At 37.2% G+C, this 24,523-nt stretch overlaps 1 protein-coding gene across 1 annotated transcript in view; it reads left to right on the plus strand.

Annotated features, from left to right (window-relative positions):
- Positions 1–5,698: 5,698 nt before the first annotated feature.
- DNER (delta/notch like EGF repeat containing) overlaps positions 5,699–24,523 on the plus strand; it is a 127,058-nt gene continuing 108,233 nt past the window's right edge. The window contains exon 1 of the mRNA XM_074153686.1: positions 5,699–5,956. Coding sequence (XP_074009787.1) covers positions 5,699–5,956 — 258 coding nt within the window. The remainder of the gene's footprint in view (positions 5,957–24,523) is intronic.

A 24,523-nucleotide genomic window follows, 5' to 3' on the forward strand; every position in this document is an offset into this window, starting at 1 on the left:
TGAAAAGAAATGCACATCTGAAAAAGAAGGCTTGAAAGAATAATGGCATAAAGGCAAACAACCAAACCACATAAATTTAGTATTGTATTTACCGTGAAATTTTATGTTGAAATTAAAACAATAAAAGTAGTTCTCTATTTAGGATATTTTTACTGCTGGCTGCTGCCTTGAGAATTCCAGGTGCTGGTCATCTTGTGACCACAAATCAAACAAAAGCATTACCTTTTTGTTTACTGCTCAGGAAGAATAACAAAGAGAAACATTAAGCCTTAAAAATCTCACTAGATTACTTTATGACTTGCCTTCCCCCCCCCCCGCCCCCTTCAGGTAGAATGTCTGTGCAAATCTGTGCAAATTTTATTTATTCTTCTCCTCTGTACAGTTTCTGATATGTAAGGTTTTCCAGTCAACCAGGACATAGACATGTCCTCTGCCATATGCACCTTGAAATACATAGAAATAAAACATCATTTACTTATTGGATATAAAAATAGATCTTCAGATATAATACTTCCTTCAAGTTCTCATGATCACATACTTGTTCAGATAGCTGTCATATTAAACATGTCATTGAATTAATAAAACATCTATGTAAATTCTAAGATAAAGATTTAAAATAATTCTGACATAATATTTAAGATTCTATGCTTGGCACTTGCTCTGTTTCTTTGACTAAAAATTACTGTCTGTGTGAATGATACATTATATTTTTTTTTTTTTAATCTCTCCTGTAATTGTAGTCTCATCTGGTCATTATTTGAAAGCTTAAGTCATGGCTTAAGGATAGAGCGGAAAACTATATGGCAAAACCTATACATTCTTTCTTAATTATTTTATTGTATCTACATCATAGGATTTAAACACCCTCAGCTACAGCTGTGTTAGTTTCAACATTTGTTTTTGTGTTGTTACTTTCTGAGAGGCTTTTCAAACAAGCTCCTTAGAAGTTGATTTAAACTTGGTATAAATATGCACGATTTTACCCAATGTAGTTTTATTTGCTTAAAGGTGGGTCCACACCAGTCTTTCTGTAAGATGAGCTTCTCATTTCAAGAAGCACAGTAGTACTTGCTGTAGTGTCACATAGCATGGTGAAAAAAAACATAAGAGTATTAAAAGCACATCTTTGCTGCAAAACTGTCTATTTTCAAATTGTGTACAGCTTTTTGGGGAAAGGTGCAGTAGTTACTGAGACAATTTTTCTGGCAACTTTTAGAGAAAGATCTTTCTTAAATAGCTGATAATACTTTTGTTTGTGAAACATCTATACTGTGTAGACGTATGGATTAATTTCAGTCCATTGTTCTAAAAACATAGAAAATGTACAGGACGATAAAAGTTCCTGTGAGCTAAACAAATAGGTGAAGATGTGGGAAATACTGCCACTCCTGAATTATCTGTCTGCCAGTGATAAAAATGGTGTCATGGATTTCCACAGCACAGTATTTTCATGCTCCACAATCCATCTGCTCTATGGATTTCATCTTAAAACATAATTTATGGTTCTCAAATTCCCACAATGAAGAATGTTTCTGTACCTGGGCTGGCAGCTCTCTCTTGATACTAGTTGTACCAACACCTCTCTACTTGTACTGCAGATCCCCTGAACAGCAGACATTAAATAACAACATATACTTTCACTGTTGACAGCAGTAAACAAATCGGAATTACTATCACCAGTTTCCTATACCAAAGTTAGCAAACAAAAAGAAGAAAACATTCAACTTCAAACAGCTTAATACAGCGGAGAAAAATAAAACAAATATGAATTCAAGAGCCAGGGAGGAAAGCAGATGAAACCATACACGTCAGGGAGCAGGGTGTTTGCTAGTCTGTGTCAAGTTAAAAGGAAAATAGGAATTATTCAGGCACATATGAAAATAAAGCAACATTTCTCTCTCATTCACTTATAGCAGTGAACTAATATATTTTTAAAAATTTTGTTTCTGTTTAGGTCCTTAAACTAACCTTTTCCTGTATCCAAAAACTGCCCCACAAACCCCTGAATGTCAGCTGAATAAGTTACAATGTGAAGCACCTGAGTATGCCACTTCTGAGGTGAGTATTCTTAACTGAATTCCATGGGCTGCTTATGTGTTTAAACATGTATTTCCATATTTTGACAGATTGAGGCGTGTATTATTCACACAGTTATATTAATAGAATTTGCTGGAATAGAAACTATGTTCTTGGAAAAAAAGTTAAATACATATAGAAAACATTTTGAATAAATGTATTTTAAGCTTTATGAAACACAATGTTAAACAAACAGTAATATTTTCAGTGATTGCAGCAATGATTTTCAAAGGATTTAGCTTTAATTTTGGCATCTGTTGGATATGGGATTGGGAACACGATGGGCAATTTTAGAAATCTGACTCCAGTTGCATGAGTTGGACCCTTCTGAAATTTCTCAAAAGAAATTAAAACTCCAGTGCTTTTGGTAAAATGGAACTGAAACTCCTGAGATGCTTTAAAGCAGGCACAAGTTCCGGGAGAGATGAGGAAAATGTCAGTCCTGCATTCTGAAAAACAGTGTCATAAAGACATGATTGCAGCCTGACCCAAAACATGAAACAGAAAATAATTACAGTACAGACGCTTCAGAAAAGGCTCAATACAGTAATTGTCTCATCAAAATTTTAGCTCCTATACTAGTAAAGAAAGATGTAACTAATAGTAGGTGGTTTTAAAAGGATTCATCAATATTTAGAAAAAGGATAATTGTTGTTATGAGGAACATTCAGAGCATATAACTTCCTCTTAGGAAATCAGAGAGATTTTTATTCCTCACTAAATATTTAATCAGAACAGATAAAAAAAAAAAATTTTGTAAAATCTCCTTCAAGCCACTAGAGGATGAGTACTTCTCCATCAAAATAAATAGTTAAGCTGTAATGTAGCTTAGCTAAGCCACGCTAATAAGCTATTAGACTGGTAATACAATTCAAATTCTAGCAAATGTAAATGAGGCAGACAGCTCGAATCCTTATTGAATACTAAGATTAGCAATTTATTTATGGAAAGCTGACTATAAAATTATTTAAACTATGCATATTGGGACATTAAAATGCATAAAAAGATACAGCATTTTGGAAAATCACTAGCTAATGATGTAAGCATAATATTTTCTGTTGTACAGTTAAATATTTCCTTATGAAAATGGCAATTATAATGCAAACATTGTTTATATATTCTGTATAGTGCTAAGGAAACTCATGTGATAGTTATGTCCAATCTGACTCAGAACACCATGTTATGTCTTGCTCTGTTGGTTGCATTGGTTGACTAGCTTATTTTAAAAATTCTACAAATTCCTTGCTTCTACATCAGTAGAATTAATTATCTGATCTAGCTTTCAATCTTCAAATCATCTTTTCCGATTCTCATCTATTTTTTCTTACTACTGAAAAGCCTCAGACCAGAATTCGGTCAAAATTACTGAACCCTTTGGGGGGTACAAGAACAATTAAAAAATAGGGATACTGGTAGACTGGTACATAACCAGTCTATTCAAGCATCCTGTTTGTCACAGAGGTCGGTCATCTGGTCAGCACAGTTAGCATCAGCCAGAAGAAGAGTTTGAGCAAAAAGAAAGATGGGTCAGGTTAGAGAGTAGAACATCTTTTCAGATTGTCTGGTTCTGATGATTTGTTCCATAAGATGTTTAGAGATCTGGCTGAAACTAGTTATTAGCAACTATCTTTGACAACCTGCATGGAAGGGTGAAGCCCTAGGAGACTGGGGAAGGACAAAAATTTTTATTGAGAAGAAGGACAGAGAGAATTACAGCCCAGCTTCTTTAACATCAAATGTCACAGCAACCTGGGATATATATACAAGTTACTTCAGAGCACTTGGAAGATAACAAGGAGACAAGTAGCAGGCCCTGTGGACTTATCAAGAACAAATCATGTCAAACCAAATTATTTTCTTGTAGAACAGGCAACAGATCTTGTGAGTGGAATAGAACGAAGAAACAGTTATTATAACTTGACATGGGCAAGGCCTTTGACATTGCTTTCTATGACATTCTTATGAACAATCTTAGCAAATTAATAAGAATGTTTCTTACAGTTGCAAAATTGGTTGGAAAAAAACATACTTAAAGAACAGTGAGTAGCATTTTATTTTCAAAGTGTAAGAATATCATCCAAGTTCCTGGATTTTCCTGAGATGGGGCAATTGACAAGGATCAGTAAAGAAAAGATGATGAATTAGTCGGGTAAGCAGAGCAGGCTTTTTTGTCTCAACATGTGAAGGGCTCTGATGAACAAATACTGACAGAAAAAGTAATCTTAAGGAGAAGATAGCTGTAAAATAAACAAACAACTTAATTCAAATATATATAAATAAGATTTTTTTTTTTGTTTTGTTTTTATTACTAAAGTGCCTGTGGGCTGTAGTAAACATCAGAATCCACTGTTGTCTGGGATGGAGGAGAAAGTAAATGAGATCGGTTTGGAGGAAGGGGTGATGTGATTCCAGAGCTCGGGAGGCAGCCGGAGCAGCGGCAGCAGAGGGAGCCGGTGTGGCGCTGAACAGGCCGCTACCAGGGCGGGGAGGGAAAACCGGGCTGGTGGGGTGATGGAGGAGCAGTGACAGTTCACTTCAGCCTGGATGCAGGGATCTAGGATCACGTTCAGGCTGCTAGAAACCCTGATGAGTTCAATCAGCATCACCAGTAATTTGTGATCGTGATACAGGTTTCAGCCATATGTTAAGTGCAATGGTTTGCAAAAAGTGTTAGCACACTGCTGCCATCAGTCCTGTAACCCTATGATAGAGATGTGAGCAGTCGTTGGATTTAAATACTTCACTTTTGCAGAAGCAAATGAATAGAAGGTCAGAGAATGTGGGTGATCTTCCTGCTGTGCCTTAACTGACCTACCGACCATGTATCTTAGTTGTAATCAGAGGCAGTAAAAAAATCCCCCAAAGACTGGCAAAATATAAATGGATTTTTAAAAATCAGGCATAGATAACCACAGCTGACTGAACACACAGCTTCTTTTGCAACATGAGAAATGTTGGGATTCGTTTTTATGCTTTTCATCTGCCTCTACTTTGGTCTTAATAGAACTTTAAAGTATTTAGCAGTAGATTACAGTTGTGCAGCAGTAAGAAGCAGACAGCGAGTTCTGACCAAGGAGTTTGTCTTTCAGGGTGTTTGACCGGGGGCAGCAATCAACCCTGAGCACTATTGCATTGGCATTCGCATCCCCCAGGCCGACTGGAGGCACCGACAGATGAACGATGCTCGGTGTGCAGTTTATGAATGCACCGCTCCTGCTTTAAACCAGGATGCTCGGTGCCCAGCGCCGGTCCCCGTGCCCGAGCAGCTCGGCGCAGCCCGGCCGCCGTTCCCCCGCCCGGGGCGGAACGCTCCGATCTGAGGTCAGCCTTGGCTCTAGGGACGAAATAACGGCGGCGTCGCTGCCCTCCAGAACCTACGCCGGGCCGCGCCGTCCAGCGCCGGCCGCCGCCTCCACGGAGCCGGGGCTGGGGCGGGCGGCTGCCCTCTGCCGGGCGGCGGCGACGGCGGCGCGGCAGCCGGCTCCTCCCCGCCCAGTCCCCGCCCGCCCGTTGCCTGGGGAACGGGGGTAGGGAGCAGCCGGGCGGCCGCTGCCTCCATCCCCTCCTTCCTTCCCTCCCCGCCGGTGCCCGCAGCGGAGCGGCACCCGCACGCCCCGCCGCCATGCCCCGAGCCTCCCCGCTCCTCCTGCTGCTGCTGTTCGCCCTGGCCCAGCGCCGCGCCTGCCTTCCCGCGCCGGCCACCACCGCGCCCCCCGGCCGGGACCCCTGCCTCAGCCAGCCCTGCCGCAACAACGGCACCTGCTCGCCGGTGCCGGCCCGGGGCCCCGCCGCGCCCCGCCGCCTCCAGCTGCTCCTGCCTCAGCCTCCGGCCGCCTACACCTGCGTCTGCCCCGCAGGGGTCACCGGCACCTTCTGCCAGGTAAGAGTAACGCCGAGAGCCCCCGCCTCAGCGCCCCTCACGGGCTGCCGCCGCCTCAGCGCCCCTCTCCCGCCTTGCGTCCTTGTGCCCGTCCCTGCCCTTGGGTGTCCCCGCTGGGTCTGCGGCGGGCTCCCTCCTGTCCTCCGGCAGCCTCACCTCACCCCACCCTGCCCCGCCTGCAGGCGTCTCTGCCCGCTCTCCCTCGCTCCTCACCCGGCCGCTCCGGTGCCCGTTTGCTGGCCCGTCCGCCCCGGGCGGCGCGCGGCGGTCGGTCGCCGTTACCCTGGCGGGCGGCGTCCCCTCACCCACCCCACCCTCCCAGCGCGCGCGGCCGCTCCCTCACGCCGGCTCCTCGCGCGGCGTCCGTTGGTGCCGTTAACGTCCGCCGCGGGCGGCATCGGCTTCTACCCCGGGCTTTCTGAGGGGCCGGCGGCGCTTCGTGCCGGTGGACGCGTAAAGCGGGTGCCGGTGGTGCGAGCGACCGGCTCAGAGCCCTGCCGAGGGGAGAGCCGCCACTCCCGGGCACGGAAGGGACCGGCGGTGTGTGAGGGGCTCGGTTAGAGGTGAATGAGGATGGGGCTGAGCTCGGCCAGCGCCTTCCAGGTTGATCTCCGCACTAGAGCTATCCCCACCGCCCAGTCCTCGCAATTTATTTAGTATTGATTTATTTTAAGGTGAAAAGGATAATACTTGGAAGTGGATGCTGTATTGTATTGAATACTAATCATTAAACTGTGTTTCCAGGAGTCATTTTCATAGGTTAGGTGTGCTTGCTCCCACGTTTCAGATGCTTCTTGGATTGATTTGAATTCTGAAAGGTCATAAATGCTCAGAGTAGGGATAATGATCTAAAATATGGAGAGGCAGTAAGCCGTATCTTTCTAAGGTGCTCAGTCATTTTGGGATTTAATGTAATAATACAATCTAATTTAATTATTTTTACGTAAAGATTGTAATTTTTTTCCCTCTCTAGTATTAAGGATGAAAATCTTTGATATCATGTTGAGAAATTCACAAAAACTTAATCTCCCATATTTTCTGATAAGGAAAAGCAGGCAGAGGGACAAAGAGGCTTGTTTCCTGCATATGTATGTGACGCTACGGGTTACTTTCTGTGACAGCAGTGTACAAAAGGCTATATGGATTGGCCACCATTTCTTTGGATAGTGCTTTTGGGTTTAAGTGGGTTTTACATAGAAGCAAATGAATTCAAGTAAATGCAGTCTGCTTTTTAGGTTTTTATTGCTGTTCCCTGGTCAATAATACTGAAATTATACTGTTGAATAGATGAAAGGGATGCTATGGTTTACTGAAGAGTAAATGTGTAGGTGAGTATAAAAGTCGTCGTAAAGTAGGAGCACTATGCACAGAGTTCTGTGCTTGCCTTGAAATGTACCAGTTGATTCAGCTGAACAATGAAAGTGAAAATATTTACACTAATAAGATTCTGTAAAATCGGAGAGATGAAAGTGGATTAAATAGATTTCTCTGGCTAATTTTAGCTGTTGTCCTCTTAAGAGTTTACTATGTTTCTATCACTACAAAGACAGAGAGCGCTGTGTGTTTGCTTCTGCTTGTTGCTGTTAGACTTAAGTGTCTGAGATCCATGACTGAAAGATTAATGACCCTTTTAAAGACTTTGTAAAATGTAACACTTGCTGGCATCATACCTCCTGTGAAGTGTTGTGCCTGGGGAACTGGATTTAATTGTTTTTCTAATAAAAGCGATAGGCAATATTTTCATAGCACTTATGCCTTTTATTAACTAATAAGGGGAGGCTTACAGTGTCATACATTTTGTTTCTTTTTATAAAATACTGAGTTATGACACTTACAAGCGAATCAAATGAATGCCACTTCTAGCTATCATGGCAGCAGTTGAAGTATGGGTGCCAGTTAACTATGAAAAGTTAATATGTTTTTGAAATGTAACTTTAATTAACTAGAGAGCAGGCAGGTTATTTAAAGGGGTAATATAAACACAATTATGTCTGAAGTTGAAGCTTTTCTCATTTTGTCAAAATAGCCAGTGAATAAATATTGTACAACTGCATTAATTCTCATGTTCTGTTCAGATGCCTAAACTTAACTTGGCTTAAACTTCTACAAAGAAAGGTAAAAACAGTAATGTTTTCCAATTCAATGAGAATAAATAACTGTAAGGCTTTCCAAATATCTATAAGGATTTTTTTTTCTCGTATCCCTTAAGGGTTATGAGAAAACTGTGGGCTAAATTAGGGGATCATTGGGATATATTTAGACAGAGGCTTATCAATTTATTGCTGAGATTTTTATTGAACTGCTGGACTTGCAGAGGGGAATACTAAAAGGGGAAAAAATAACAGGAATTATTATGCTTAAATACCCAGATTATGGAGGGTAAATTGGCATTTTTTGAATTTGTGATGGAGCTGGAATTTTTTGGGAACCCCACTTCCCTAAAAGAATAGATTTACTTTCATGTTACTTCTTGTAATGCAGGCATCGTTTTGCTGATTCTGCTCAGATTCGTTGAGGTGTGGAAAGAAGGAAAAATGTTCTAAGCTTGCCTACAAGTCAACTGGGCACAGCGATGTTGATCATGTAGAAGGGTTGCTATGAACCAAAGTTGGAGATTGCCCGCAAATTTTGTTGCTGAACTTTTTACTTTAACTGGTTTTGAGGCACTTGATGATGCTGGTGCTGGCATGGGAAAAGTGGCAAAGAATAAAACTGACAACACAAACGCATGAGATACTTTTTAGAAGTATCTCCAAGTGAAGTATTTAACTTGGACTTAAGCCCTATGATCTTATGTTATAATTGCTTTTGTAACTCATTACTTATTTAACGACAGGAATTGCAGGTCCTCTTACTATATCCATCGCATGAATTATGCATGTGTATATATCTCACAATACTTATGGTTTGAATATGCTTTGTTTTGCAAACTTCAGGTTTGTTTTTCTTATGGATTGTCTGGTTTCACATTATGGGACATTGCTCTAATCTAACACCATTTCTTTTCATGGTTGTGAATTTTTTTCCCATTTCTTTACTACATTTCTAGTCTGTGTAAAGAAGACATAAAATTGATGTGTTGAAGTGTCTTAAACTTTATTCTGAGCAAAGAGATAACATATATTCCAAAGAAACAGTACAAAAATTATAGTGAATTCAACTGCCCTTCTGAAGGAATTTGAAACTGGCCAGTTCTCAGTTCTACACTGAGAGAATTTGATGAAATAAATTGAAATGAACTCAGTGACAGATATTAAAGTTCTCTAAACTTCATATTCCCTTAATTTTTACTGATATTTTACTTTGACGGGCAAAATTTAACCTCTATTTCTAACGACTAGTTTAATGACTACTATGTTACTTCTAAGGACGTATGTAATCCAACACAGTTGCTTTTCTTGATCAGGAAAGTTTTATGTAGTGGCTTATGAAATAATTTTACAGATATAAGCTACTAAATAGGAAATAAAAAATTTCATGATAGACTCAGTCATTTGCTTAAAAATACAGAATCTGAGCTTAGTTAATTGCATTAAATTGCATGATGTTTATTTGGTTCCATGCTAGTGCTAATTTCATTAAAAGACTATCATGTGAAGAAACATTAATTTATTAATGTATTTTTAAATACTAGCATACATGCTTCATTTGTTTTAGTTTCATCTCTTGTTTTTTGTTTGTTTTGTTTTTTATTTTTTTTTCTTCCCTCATTTGGTGGATAATTTTCCCTGATTCTTTTACTTTGGTGCTTTTTAATATACTTTTAGTTATTTTATAGATTGTGTCAGTAATCAGAACTAGAAAACAAGTAATGTACCAGCATATTAAACTAGCATTCTGATTTTGCAGCAGTTCTATATAGTCTGATTAGCTATATAGCTATATATGGGGTGTTCCGCTTCTGAGAGTGATGTCGCAGCCACTGTGATGTAATAGCGTTTTTGAGTTAGTATTGAAATTATTTTAGTAGCAAAATGATCTCTTTGGTCTTCGGGAGGATTTGTTGTGTTCCCTCTAGTGGCTATCTTTCCACACCCATAGCGGAAAATATTTTAAAAATGTAATTATGGACAGCTTCTTTAAAAAGGAATTTTAGAAAGGTGTCATCTGAGTTTAAAAAAGTCAAGGAAGGATCTGATATTATAAAAACTAATACGGATGGACAGTAGTTTGTTTTTTAAATTTTGTTCTTAGAATTATTATTTTTTTTCCCTCTCCTGAATTTCTGCCTGATTATGTTTTTGTTCCATTCTCTCCTTTTTTTTGTACTTTTGTCAGGTGAATTTATTCTTGGTTTTGATCATGGTACTTTAACATTAGTAGACTGTAATGCAGTGATTCAGTTTTTCATTCTGTGCCCCCTGCTTCTATTTTTTATCCAGTGTTGGGTTTTTGTTTCTTTTTATTTGAATTTATTTCTGTTCTCAATACATTTCTGATAACGTGCCATTTAATGCTGAATGCAGAAATCCAGGGTTAGCAAACCACTACCCAAAGAAGGATTATTGTTTCTTGACTCAATGGTATAATACTTCAGAGTAAGTGGTACAAAATTTCATTGGCCAGGTTATTTCAGGTTTCACTGGACAGGACATCCTTTAATCTAACTGCTAAATCACCTTTATGTGAGCATCCTGATTAATTCTTCACAAGATCCTGTTTTCTATTAAGGGCTGACATTCCTTCTGAAAGGTCTCTGAATAATCCTTGAATTCACAATGAGTTCTTGAACATATTTAAAATGCTATTTTTTCCCCACTCTGTACTCATTAGTGAAGGGCATATACTTAGATTATGTGGTTATTTTGATGCAAGTGCTTCGTTATGTGACCATTCTGTTTGCTCTTTTATCTTTAATAAGAGTAAATTGTATAGTTAGCAGATTCCCTGGAGTTTTCTTGTTTTATTTGGATGTAGTTTAGCTTGAGTTCTGAGGTACCATGTCATTTCCTGCTGACTAACTCTGCTAACACTTGCAGTGCTTTAAAGTTGCAGAATTTAAATATTTGCATTGATGCATATTTTGTGTGTGAGAAGAGGCTGCAAGAGTACGGTTTATTTTTCTTGGAGAAGAGGAGGCTAAGGGGGAACTATACTTAATGGGTAGTCACATAGAGAAGATGGAGTGAGGCTCTTCTCAGACGTGGTCAGTGAAAGGATGAGAGGTGACACACTTCTTACATAGTAGGGGAAGTTCCAGTTAAATCTAAGGAAAATATTCCTCCCAGCGTTGGTGGTTAAACGCTGGAACAGGCACTTAGAACAGTTGTGAGATAACCATACTTGGAGATTTGGGACTTGAGTGACCAAGACCCCAAGTACTTTGATTTAGCATTAGGCTTGGCCTGAGCAGAGATTGGACCAGAGAAATCCCTCGGGTCCCTTCCAGTTTAAACCATTCTATGATTCTGTTCTTTGATTCTGTACACACACACCCCCCTATATATTTTTTTTTGCATTTGCCTATTACTCTTGTCCTATTCCTGCCTCCCTGTTGCTGGATGTTCTGCTAAATTATTTCCATGTTATTATTATATGTATTTGTTTTGCATACTCCCTTCTAATCCATTCAAAATAGTTAATTTTAAATGCTAGTCAGGTCATTATATATTGCAAATTATTTGGTTCTTAAAAATTCCATCATATAAGTGAAAGTTTCAAGTGTTGGTTTTACTTATTTTTCGTGATTAAAGATTGCAGAGACGCAGATTAGGTGCAAAGTAACTGAATAATAGTAGAAGATATGCTGTACTAAGATGTTTCAGCTTTTTCATATGTCATATTTCATTGCAGTTCATGTTTTTTGATCTGAGAGAATTACTTTGCAATGATATCTGTTTAAAAAATAGCGTTGTTTTACTTTCCTTTGAAATACCTAACTTGATGTTGTCATTTGTCTGCATGTAGCTCTGGAAATCCTATTTAGTGGAGCAGGTTCCCAATGTACTAGCAGAATACCTTATATCGAATACAAGGTAAGAAACAACAGAATATGGATGGGAAAACACAAAAACCCAAGAATATTGCATAAATACTGGAAGTATATGACTTGATTCAGTATTACAGAAGGTAGAAATGCTCTGCTCTTTTTGAGGGCTCTCACAGAATCTTCTACATACTGCCCTTCCAAGCAGTACTTCCTTGAGATCAACAGAGATGTCATTTAGCAGGATTTCAACTTGATCATGGGATCACAAGACCTGAAACCTTAGAAGATGATGCAAGAAATTCCATTTTAATAGGCAGATATGAGTCTGCTGAAAATAGTGTCCACTTAACCCTAAACATAGGTTGGTAGTTTTTTGTTTTTGTTTTGGCGCTATTTTTTTTTTTTTGGTACATGCTTATCTTATGCTTATCTCATATCTTACTCAGTTCTTGCTAAATATCAAGTCCCTCATTTATTCCTAGTAACTCTTTTTGGCTGTGATACATTTGTGTTCCAATGAATTCCACAGATTAATTTCATGGAAAATGTAACTTTATTAATTTTTATTTTCTGTCTTTCAATTTAATTGAATTTCTCTGTTGTATTATTTTCCCTTTTAAAAGTGAGCTGTTCCACTCTTCCCTCCCTGTGCATGTAGTGAATATTGTTTTTCTTTTCTGCAATGTCCTGTCAGAGCTGAATAGATTGAGCTAATAACAATATTCCCATTGGTTAATCTAAATATAGCTAATCTAAATATGGTCTTGTTTGTACAATGCTAAATCCTATTTTTTATGCATGCTGAAAGGTTACCTGTTCTTTTGATAACTGCATTAGCAGGAAGGCTTCAATAATATGCAACTAAAAAAATTTTTTTTTAACTTTTGGTTGATATAGGTGAACTGAGCTCAGTAACCTGCCTAGAGGTGCCTGGTTGTGGTGTGGTAGTCTCAAAATGAAAGCATCCATATTTAAAGTGCATCCATGTCAATTGAAAGCACTGTGTTTGGTGCGAGTAGGGTTATTTTCATTAAAAATTTCTTAGTGGCTTTTAGGTCAATATCTGAAGGTAAAAGCAGTTTAGTATGTGCATTTGTCGTTGTAGAGCATAATTTTTTAAGAGTCTTTAGTTAGGTCTCTGCTTTTAAAGCAAAAAAAAATAGTTTGGTTCAACTTTTTTCTATATGTTTTTGTCAATTTATATTTTACAGGAATAATGTAAACAATGAAATAAATGTCCTGCAGAAAAACTTGTCACTTATCAATATGAGCTACACAAAACATAAATTATAATTGTATTATTAGGAAAAAGATCTTAAAGCACAATGCAATTGTTGCAGTTTTCAGACAGTTTTGTAACAGTGGAAATGCACATCAAGATATACATTGAGGAAAGTAATGTTTGCTTGATAAGAAAACTCTTAATTTGTTCTATTGCTTAAGTGTAATCTCTTATAAAGAAGCACCTTGTATTCAAAAGCTGATATGTGTGCCACATATGTAACCTGTTTGAGTCCAGCAATACGTATCACCAGGCTGTATTATTTTTCAAGTTTGCCTTGGTTTTTTTTACAATTATACAGGCTGTAGTAAGTGTAACAATTATGCTGCTCTATTAAGCATTATGTTTTGCTGGAAATCTGAAAAAAATATCTGTTAACTCTGTAGAGAAAGGTCTGAAAGTGATACATTGTGATTAAGAATGGCTATATCAGGGCTTGGTGCTTTGGACTCTCACTGCTTTGCTGAGTCACACTTGGCAAAAACTCTTACCACCTTCTTACTTGGATTTCTCCTCTATAAATGCAGATAATTCCCGGTGTTCAAAAGGTTAATTTGTGAATGCATATGAAAGCTTTAAGAATGCTGAATGAAAAGCACTTTATAAGGACATATCATATTGAAATGCCAGATTCTGAATTACCTGTCAGTGGCTTATCAGAATGTGTTTAAAATTGTAAGAAAAAAAGCCTTCTTATTAAAAAAAAAAACACAACAACTCAACCATTTAGACTACTTTGTCAGACTAGCAGTCTATGGATTAATTTAGTTTCATAATGTTCTTTCCCACTGGAAGCAGGGGCAACAGATCAGTGATCAGTATTTCAAAGGCTTCTGTAGCAAAGGTGTTTGTGAACAAGGTGCTCTTGAACAAGTTAAGAACAGGATTCAATTTGACTGTGAAAGTAGGGTTGTTATACAGAGATAACGTCACTGAATGTTAATGATTTTGGGAACTTTGTTGTACTTCATGTATTAGTTACAACAGCAACAGTATTGTGAGTTTGAGAAGACTTTTGGGTATCTTCAGGAGCAGTAGCTGTGAAAAGAGTAACAAGATATGATTTCTTTTATTTACAACAAGTCTCATTTTCAGTCTAGATTGTCTTTATGTAGTCCTTTTGTACTGGACCTAATAAAGCTGAAGCTTGCTGTTGACAAATGCACAAGAGAAGGAATAATTTCAGCTAACCATGCATATTCTAAATAAACTGTGATTATTTGGGAGGAAAACCCATATGTTCTGGTGATGGTATGTTGAGTAATCGTCACTAAGCCTGAGTGGTCAAAATGCAAAGAATTAAAAGATGTGCAGATAACGTCAGAAAAGAACAGAAACTGTTTTAGAATGCTGTTCCCTTCTATGAATGAATAAGACTTAATCCCCTCAAATCAGGTTCAAGTAACTTTACTTACAAGATCGAGAGGGCAGAAATAGATATGGCCAAGAGAAAGGGCAGCAGAAGCGATTAGGGTGGTGTGGAAAGAATTGAATAACCTGGGAGAAACAACTTGTTCATTTTTATACAGAGACAAACAAGAAGAGCCCGAATAAAAGGTAATCTTGTGACAAGGACAATACTTTAAAAAAAAAAACAACAGGAATGAGACAGTTGAATTCTTCTGGGCATCAGCTAGTCATCAACTAATGTGGCTAAATAAAATATATGGACAATTTTCTGTAATTTTCCAGACCTGGTACATTGCCGTGACCTCCCTTTGAAGTATTTGGTAGTGGCTTTTGTCAGTAAGGACAGTAGCTATCACTATGAACTACACGGTGATTCTTATGTTTTTTTAATCAGATTTGTGCTTTAAATTCAGCAAATCTGCAAAAATTCATGTAAATTTTATTTTTATTTTTGTTTTAAAGGTTTTGACATATGTATGGTTTCTTCTGCTGAAGAAATCAGGCAAATTGTTAAATACATTTTACAAAATCAAATTAATGAATAAATCTCAATAATGGTAAACTAAGATATATGGCTTAGGTTTCATATAGATTTAGCAGTCTATTAATAACTTGTGACTGCCTCTATAGATATACTTCTATTATAATCTAATTTTCAGGCAAATATAACTGAACATTATTAAGTGGGAGGAGGTAAAGATGGTCATGTAAAAGTCTAATAATTTACGAGCTAAGTGCCTTTTGCATTGAGAGTTCTAATTCTGCTCTCTGGTTGCGAGAGAGTTGTTTTCTGGCATTTATTGTCACTGTGGAACACCAAGGTTTTGTTGTGTATGTAGGGATCTGAGAAACTTTCTCATTTGAGTATGCCTTTGAATTTCAGTGAGTTGAGTTACATGAAGTTTACTGAGATCTGTAGGACCAGATACCTGATTAATTCTTTTTAAGGCTACAGCGTACAGTGTGATGATGACATATGTGACAACTGAAGAAAATGGTGTTGAGTCCCCTGGGAAATTAACATGTTTAATTGAAGGAAGGACAAATTGACTTAATTTACATAACTGTAATAAGACACTAATGTTGAAATTTGGCTAACTATTGCCTCTTAAAAGTAATGGAAAGGTACTGGTTGATGTTATAGAAATTCTTGATAATCTTTCTGAGGGTGCAGGGGCATCTGGCTTGTATGCTAAAAATGTGGAGCATCTTCTTCAAAGGTGTGCTTGAGACTCCACTATGAGATCTCTTAAAGGTGAAATAAACTCATAGTCATTTCTTTGTCTATAAAAATAATAAATGCAAGTTTAGAACTAGTTATTTCAGTAACTATTTGAGCCTGGGTTTCTTGGTGCTCCTGAAATGTAGCAAAGAAATTCTCTAAGGTGAATGAATGTAGGAGCAAGGTCAGCTGTGGCACTTGCTTCCAAAACACATCTCACTGATTAAACAGCTTTCCTTGCAACACCAAATTTTAATTTTTTCTGCATCTGATTGAGAAAGGACAGATTGATAGTTACAGTGATTCTGCCTTTTCACAAAGGCCTGTTTAAGAGCAGCATGACAGATTTACCAGTTACAGGTATGCCCTCTGATTATCAAGTCCTGCTAGCAGGAGCATGGAACAAAGCAGGACACGGCCCAAAACACCACTATATTTGATTTAGGAGTATGGATGATATTCTCTTAGCATTACATATTAGTGAGTCATTTAACCATATTTTATGTTTGTGTGAGATAATCAGTTGAAGGATACTCTGGAATGACAGCTGTGCTAGCAAACCTTATCATGTAACTGACATAGATCAAACACAAGTGCAGCATCTTAGTTGATTTCTGCATGATGTATGTGCTTTTCACTTTGTAATCAGTACTGCAGGAGCTTTCAGCTTGGGATTTCTAGTTCTGAGGATGACATTTTTCTTTTTCATAATATACTTACATCCAGTTCTGTTCTGTATTCTCAGATTTTGCTAAGCTCCCTGTCTAGGGTGTGAAAATAGACCCCACTTGGAGGTGGCCTTTTTACTGCAAGCAGCTACTGAGCCCTGAGAGCTGCTGGCTGGCAGAAGGTCTTCCAAGCTCCTTGACACTAAGCAGGCAGTTCTGTGAAGCTGAGAAGTCTTGAGAGCTTCAATTTACTCTGGTAGTCTTAAGGCTTTTAAATTTTCTTCTGTGACTTTGAGCTCAGGGCTTCAAGGTGCTGTGTTTCCAGATCTTCAAGTAGAACCTTAGTGCTGCAGTAGAGAGGGTAGCTTCACCACAAAGCTTCTATGAGAAACAGATCCATGATTTGGCATCCTCTGATCACAGGTGCCAGCACAAAACTTTTTTTATTCAAGGAACTAATTTTCTGATAACCCCTATGTTCAGTCAGAAGTTTCTACCAACTGTAAGAAGTGTGGTACAGTGGTATCTAGTGGGAAAAGTTCCTGAGTATTTAATTGTGTATTGATTGAGATATTAACATTGGTATTATCTAATCTAATTTTGGAGATAATTGTAAATTGAGTATCGGTTGTTGATGTGCACAGTTTCTTTTTCTCTGTTGTCTTAAAATAATACAGATGAGGTTCTGTATGTTTTTCAAGGGAATTGGAAAGGTGCTAGCTTGATTTTGAAAAACTTTAATATATGGATGCATAAAAGGAAGACTGCAAAGATCTGGGTGTAAATTTGTTAGCTATGTTCTTGTGTTCATGCTATTAGTGTTAGTGATGGCTTATGTGTGTTTACTGTGGGGTACAACTATGTAAGTATGTGCACATAAGCACGTGTCGAAGTAGCTGATGTGCTGCAGGCTCATCTCCTGTTTTATCTTGTAGTAACTTGCCTGTTTGTTTATGGAAATAAACATCAATGAAACTAATTCCCAAGATTTAAAAATGCTGCCAGTTGGAAGCAGGATGAACAACAAATCATCTTTTTGGCAGAGCTGAGATGATGTAGGTTTTGGGTATTTCTTACATTAGAATCTGTGGTTTACTTTGTTTAATAAAATATTTAGTTACATTTTTTCCATAATTTCTCTAAATCCAAAGCATCTTCCTTTTTCATTACACCAAATTCTTTTTTGTCTTACAGATCTCAAGCTACCTTAGTAATCCAGCTGGTTTTCAGTTACTTCAGATCTTCACTGTTCTCTTCTCTCTCTTTTTTTTTTTTTTTTTTCCGCTTCTGGTCTTCCCAGTGTATTAGCAAAAAAAGTCACATGGGAAAGTTGCTGATGGAGCCTGTATTCCTTATTTTAGGATAATTCACTTTCTTTCTAAGGACAACGGTGTCAAACCCACAGGAGACACAAGTTGATGTAGGGATGTTATTGAATTGTGGGATGAGTAGAATAATAAGTCATTCATAATCTCTTTAGCCCTCATGAAATAAGTGGGATGAAGAAGAGTATAGAATATGATGCTGTGTGTTTGCATTTCTTAGAATGTGAAATACAGGCAGTGACAGGAGAAAAAGTACAAAAGTTAAACTTTATGGGTTGATTATTAAGCTTATGTAATAGATAAGCCAAAGTATTTGCCATAGATATTCATAATAGAATGAGGAAATCAATATATTCAGGCTTAATCACGGAGCACTTGTGGCTGTGTTCTGCAATTTGGCAGTTATAGAAGCTTTGATGTAATGTACAAAATAGACTGAGCCAGTAAGCGTGCATTGCTGTGTTTTCTAGTTTGGAAATGAAGAACTGGGCAGGGGTCCTAGTCTGTCACCCACATCTACAGCAATGCTGCTCCTGAAGCACCAAGCTGCCCTTGCCTTTGACCTTTGTGGTATTTGGAATAATTTTGAGGATACTAGCTAGATGAGTAAATAGATACAACAAGAGACCATTAGAAGGCAATCTTTTTGAGATCATTTCTATGTACATTTTTCTGGTTTTGTTCTACCTTTATAAGAATAACATCTGTTCAATTCCCAGTTCATCCAATGCTTAGGCATATGTTCAATGCCTAAGACTTTTTTTCACTGTAGCTGCAGGAATGTAATTTCTGTAGCTTCTGTTGATGTCTTTTAAGTCTGAGTTGCATAAATATAGAAAACTTCTAAAAATAATTTTAATTTCTTTTTAGACAAAGAGAATTCAGATGCTGAAAAAGCCTGATAGCTTCTTTTCTTGCTTGAATTTCATTTCGATGGCATTGTGGGATTTTCATTTCAGTACAGACAGTTCTTTAGGTATAAGTAAAATGATATTTGGTTCAAATTTTCTATGCCTCAGATAGGTGAATTCACATAATGTATCTTGGAGAATTTGACTGTTGGCCTTATCTTCAGCACCTGCCTGTATCCCAGGTCCAAATTAATGCATTAATGATGGTGCATAGTGTTCCAGGTGTCTTTCTCACTCTCATGGGTATGAAAGGTTTATGGATTTCTGTATGCCTATTATATGTTGTGTACCATTGTTCAAGTGGATTCAGTAACCCAAATTACTTTTACGGTTGTCTCTATAGATTTCTAAATTTTACTTCCTCTTAAAACAGCATTGTTCTGTAATACATAAGCAGAATAGTTAGACATATGCCATAGGATTTCACAAGAATATAAATGGTAATTTTTGGTATCAGGTATGAATTGGAATATACAAGAAACGGTTTAGAGAAAAAATAGTTGATTTTCATTGCTGATGACTTTCCAAATATAATGATATTTTATTCTCTCTTTTTTTTTTTTTTTCTGTAACAAATGTGATTTCATTTCTCTAGGGAATGCTAGAGAACTGACTAGAGGGATTCAGTTACTTTTAATTTACTCCTAGTAGAAAAATTATTGGCTTCTCATACATAAAATATTATTGCTCAGCAGTAGTAATTACAGCAGTAACTTAACGCAGAAATATTTTCCAACTTTTCAATTCTGAAGAATTTAGTAAAACTTGTTAAGCACTTGACAAAATTAGTAGATTTCCCTACCTTTGACTAACTTCCTAACCCTGTTCAATTTTAAGTAGTGTTGTTATTTCAGAATGGTTTTTGATCTTTATCTTTTTTAGATATTATTTCCACTTTGGCAAATAACTAATGTAGAAGTTGCATACCTTTTTGGTAAGGTCATAGTGCAAAGTCATCTACATCAATTTGGAAGTGGGAATGGATTGCATCAATTTTTATTCCAGAACTAATGAGATGATTCTTCTAGAAAAGAAGTTGTTTCTCTAAATTTCCTTTCTGTGAAATACGCTGGGCTTCAGTCTTTGTTGTTCGTCACTGCTGATAACTTTTGGTTTCATTGATCAGATTGAGTTTCTGAGGGACTAAGGCCTTTAATGAGTTTTTCCAGATACAGTTGCAGCTTGGTAATTGCTCTACTGTTTCTATTTTCTTCTGGAAAAGTATTTCTGGAGCAAGTAGATGGCTCCTATCACTGAGTTAGCTGAGGATGATGGCTCATACAGGAGAGTGGGAATTGTACCTGCAAGTCCTATGAAGCACAGAGGCATCATTGTGAAGAAATTTGTTTTCAGTAGTTTACTGTTAAAGTAAAAATGCTTTGTGGAAAATCAGATGACAAAAGTACTTTGTGCATCTTTTGCTGGAGTCACAATTCCGCTTCTTGCTCTAACTAGACCATATAGCAACCTCCTTCTCTTTCTATACTTGACATAACTCAGTGCACCTTGGTAGTGTAAGTAAAATGTGAGATTCAACTTTTGTATGGCTTTCGGAAAAGATTTTGAATAATTGTTGAAGCTGTGTAGCAATAACTTCTTCCTAGCAACACTTAAAATAATTAGCTACAATGATACATTTGAGCTTGACAATTGTATAGACTCCCATCATTAATGTGTGTATATAAATATGCTAAAAATGGTGGGCTGGCTGTGGTGTAATTTTATGACTGTGGGTAGTGGTGCTGCTGACATTCTTAAAGAAGCTTATTTCTCATGAACACTCAGTTATGCCCATATTGTTCACCTACTCCGAAACTGATTTCAGCAGAGCAAGCTCAGAGGCCCTGCTCTGAAACCTCGAGTCATTTGTTGTGCTTGTGCTGTATAGATGTGGTAAGCACAGTTTGTCCTAGCTACTCTTGTCTTTTATGCTTTCACTGTGCGTTGCTATAGGGCGAGTTCTATGTCTGATTCTATGTGAAGACAGAAGATTTGTTATGACTCTAGATGAATAAAGAAAGAAATAAGAGTCTGTTTTTCAGGCATATTTAAATTCATAATTAAAGACATTTTCCATTGCTTTCAGCTGATTGTGGATTGGATCAAAAATGTATGATAGTGATCAATATCTGAAAGATTACATTATTCATATAATATAGTTCTGGCTACAAATAATTAATAGAGTTAAGAAAAAATCCTGCCTTGCTTTTTCTTCTTTGCTTCCTGCCTGATCTATTAACATTGTCTTTTTAATCTAAAGGTTTGGAAACTCAGTATGGCAAAGCTTGGTTTATAATCTGCCCCTAGAAATTTTCTCAAAATTTTCTTCAACATCAAAAGTTTCTGTATCTCTATAATGTTGGAAAAAAAATATGTTCACACTTCACTCTGAAAATCTCCTGATATTATGAGAAAAATGTAGACCTTCAGACCACAAAATGGGCTCTGTAATTTTCATTTCAAATATAGTACAAACTTTCTGGTACAATCTAACAATATGGTGACCTTTTAGAGCTCATAGAGGTGCTCTTCAGAGCTGGTAAGTAGTGTAGTTTTCCCCTGCTGATACTAATTTACTTTGATTATAGTCCATTTCAGATTTATTCTAGAAGATTTTAGTATATGATCTAGCAATCTGGTGGATTTTAGTCCTGTATTTAGTTGTGGCAAGGTCTTAATCTGGTCCCCCTTTTATTTTTACTTTTCCCTTTTTACCTTGTCACAGAATGTTTTTCTAGTGAATCGTTTATCTAGTTTGTCTTAATTTCTGTGGGGTGGTTCTGTGTCCCTTGTGGAAATGTGGAATGTTCCCTTGTGTAGACTATAAACTTCTGGAATGCTCAGTAATGGTTAAAACTCTTCTCATAATAATGAAACACTTTCCCTCTATAGTAACAAGCACACCAAATTTTATTTTATTTTATTTTTTATTTTTTATTTTATTGTGGGTTTTTATTTGTGCACCTGTGACAATGCAAAGGGTCTACTTTCTTCTACAGGTTAATTTGTTTAACCTACCCCTTTACTTGTGTGTGTCCTGGGGGAAAGGAAGTGTGTACAGAAGGCCTGAAACTGGAGTGTCACGTCTTTGGACAAAATCTTTCTTCTGCTTGTAGTCACTTTCCATTATCTTTATTATTGGGGAAATAGCATACTCCACATGGAAGAAAACTCCAGGGTACTGATGAGGACCATGTGGAATCACCTACATTTGTCTGTATAGAGCTGAGCTTTATTTAGAATGGCTAATGCTGATCAGGAGCTAACAAAGCTCCTGACTCCCTGCCAGCTCCATGCACAATTACTCTGGTCCCTGGAGTGTGGTGCTGAGGCACTGCAGCTGACTAGTAGTGCAGCATCATGCCAGAATTAACCCTGCTGAGCCAGCTCCAATGTTTTCCCCATCTGTAGTCTGCTTATTTTCCACCCTGAAAAATCTGCTAACAACTGAAAGTTAACTTTCAAATTGTCCACATGAAATTCCTCTTATTTTGTGTGAATGTGAATCAGTTCTAATTTTGTGTCCTGGGAGATTTCACAGAATGCTCTTCACTAATTACAGTAACCTACAGATGCAGAAATTTGTTGTTCCCTGGCTGCCAGGTCAGCTCTCTATAAAGTTTGATGCACATCCAGCTTTCTCCCAGCTGATTGCCTACAAATTGCAAAAGTCAATATTTGAATGTCAGCAAATCACCTTTTCTGGACTTGGCTGAAGTAAAGAAATTTTTCTTGAGAGCTGGGTTTTGCAAATATTAAATAGAATTTTTGGAAATAAGAATCCATATTTGCGTCTGTTTCTCCTTGCCCTTCTGGATCCTATGCCATCATTGACTTCTGCAACTTGGTCTGCTACACAGAATGAGCCTTCTCCAGGAGAATCTCCTTACAGATCATGTGTCCTTCATCTGAAAAGAAGCCAATCTTGGTGTGCGACTGCTCTAACACCTTCATTGTTGGTAGTTAGAGACACAGTGTTTATGGAGAAGGTAGATATTGTTTAATTTGCTATTCCTCTGCAATTAAACTTATTGCAGGTATCTGGATTGTTGAAGTGTTTTGGAACAAGTATTTTGAACGAGCCGTGAGAGCTATCATTTAGATTCACAAAGTGTATCTTAGCATTTGTTTATTAATTAACAAATTAGTAATGTCTTGCAACTTTTAAACAAAACTTGCAAAATTTATGAATTAGAATATGTATATGTAAGATGTAATTAAGTAGACCAACAACTTTATATAATGGATCTGCCTTGATAGCAAAAGCTTGTGAACTTGATGCAATAGCTGTAGTAATAAAAAAATTATTTTTAATGATTGTCAGCCACTGAATTTCATCTCTTCTTTATGAAAACATGTTAAAGGTAGAATTTGAAAATACAATTCAGCACAATTTTAAAATCATGGTTTCATAACTGTAGAGTTTTGCAGTTGATGTCTTTTGAGTTACATATCTGAAATATGTCATGGCAACGTGTCTTGGACTACTTTCACAGGACCTCCTACTTGACCTTCTATGTCAGTTCAGTCCTTTGTCCAGCTGTTAAGACCAGTAAAAGTGACCATTAATATCAGTTTTGAGGCTTGTGCTCTGGTAGACTTTTAGGTGTTTTCTGGAAAAATTACCCTCACATTTCAATAACTTTATGAGATTGTGCTAAAATATGTCCTACTCATTAAAGATGTTTGTCTCCTTAAAATTAGCCGGAGAAATTCAGGATTCATTCTGAATATGGGTCAGCTAATTATTTACAGGTGCTTCTGTTTAGCTTCTAAAATTTAAAAGATAGTATTAAATAAAACTGTTGTTGCATTACAGTGAAAAGCACTGATTGAAAAGCAGTGTTCAGTTTATCTTGAATCATAATTAAACTCCTTTAATTAGAAATTCAGAACCGTCTTATTCCTGTAATAAACATACTATTTTATACATTTTTCCATTTTGTGCATATATGTAATTCTGAAAACCAAAGTATTTCTTTTGTTGTTGGAAATAGATCCATATGGCAATAAAAAATGACAAAACTAATTGGATTTCTCCAAGGAAATCCTTCTGCACCGGCCAAATAAATAACAGACACTGTATATTCATGCCTCACCACTTTTCTTTGGGGAAACTATTGGTGCTGTCTGAACTGAATGGTTGAATGCTTAGCTGATTTTTGAGGAATGAAATAAATTTTCTCAGTTGTCATTCATCATTTGGGAGAATTGCTTATAAACAATGTGGTTATATAGCTGCCCATAAAGTAACTGTTCTTGTATTCTAAAAATACGCTTTAAAAAGCATTAATTTCGTATTGATAGTCCAAAAGTATAAATGTGATGCCTTTTTTGTAGGTGTATTGTAAACTCCCTGATCAAAGGAATGTTGAAAAGTAAGCTTTACATGCTTGCTTTAGTTCAGAAGACAGACTGCATGATTTCAAACTGCATGAGTCCAGTTGAGAATCATTGCTTTATTCAGTAGATTTTCCTGAATTCTGAAATAATGGAAACTAATCAGCACCTCTGTGTCTTAATTGTTTGAATCATTCGTGCATTAACCAATGCACATGCACATGCAAAGCAATTGAATGCTATTAGTGTGAAGTCTGTTTATACAGCTTTGTTGTAAAAGCCAGAAAAGAACCTAAAATAGTGAAGTCTAATAATATAGTATCTGTAATAGAAAAACTTAATGTGGATCAATTCTTTACAAAGAGGGATTCCCAAACTGCACATAGATCTTTTGATATTGCATAAGATAACTGCTAAATTCTAATATTGAACAGGGTCCCATCACTTTCTGTGGACTTATCTTTGTTTAAAATTTAGTTA

The sequence above is a fragment of the Numenius arquata genome, chromosome 9 (assembly GCF_964106895.1).
Source record: "Numenius arquata chromosome 9, bNumArq3.hap1.1, whole genome shotgun sequence".
Classification (NCBI taxonomy): Eukaryota; Metazoa; Chordata; class Aves; order Charadriiformes; family Scolopacidae; genus Numenius; species Numenius arquata.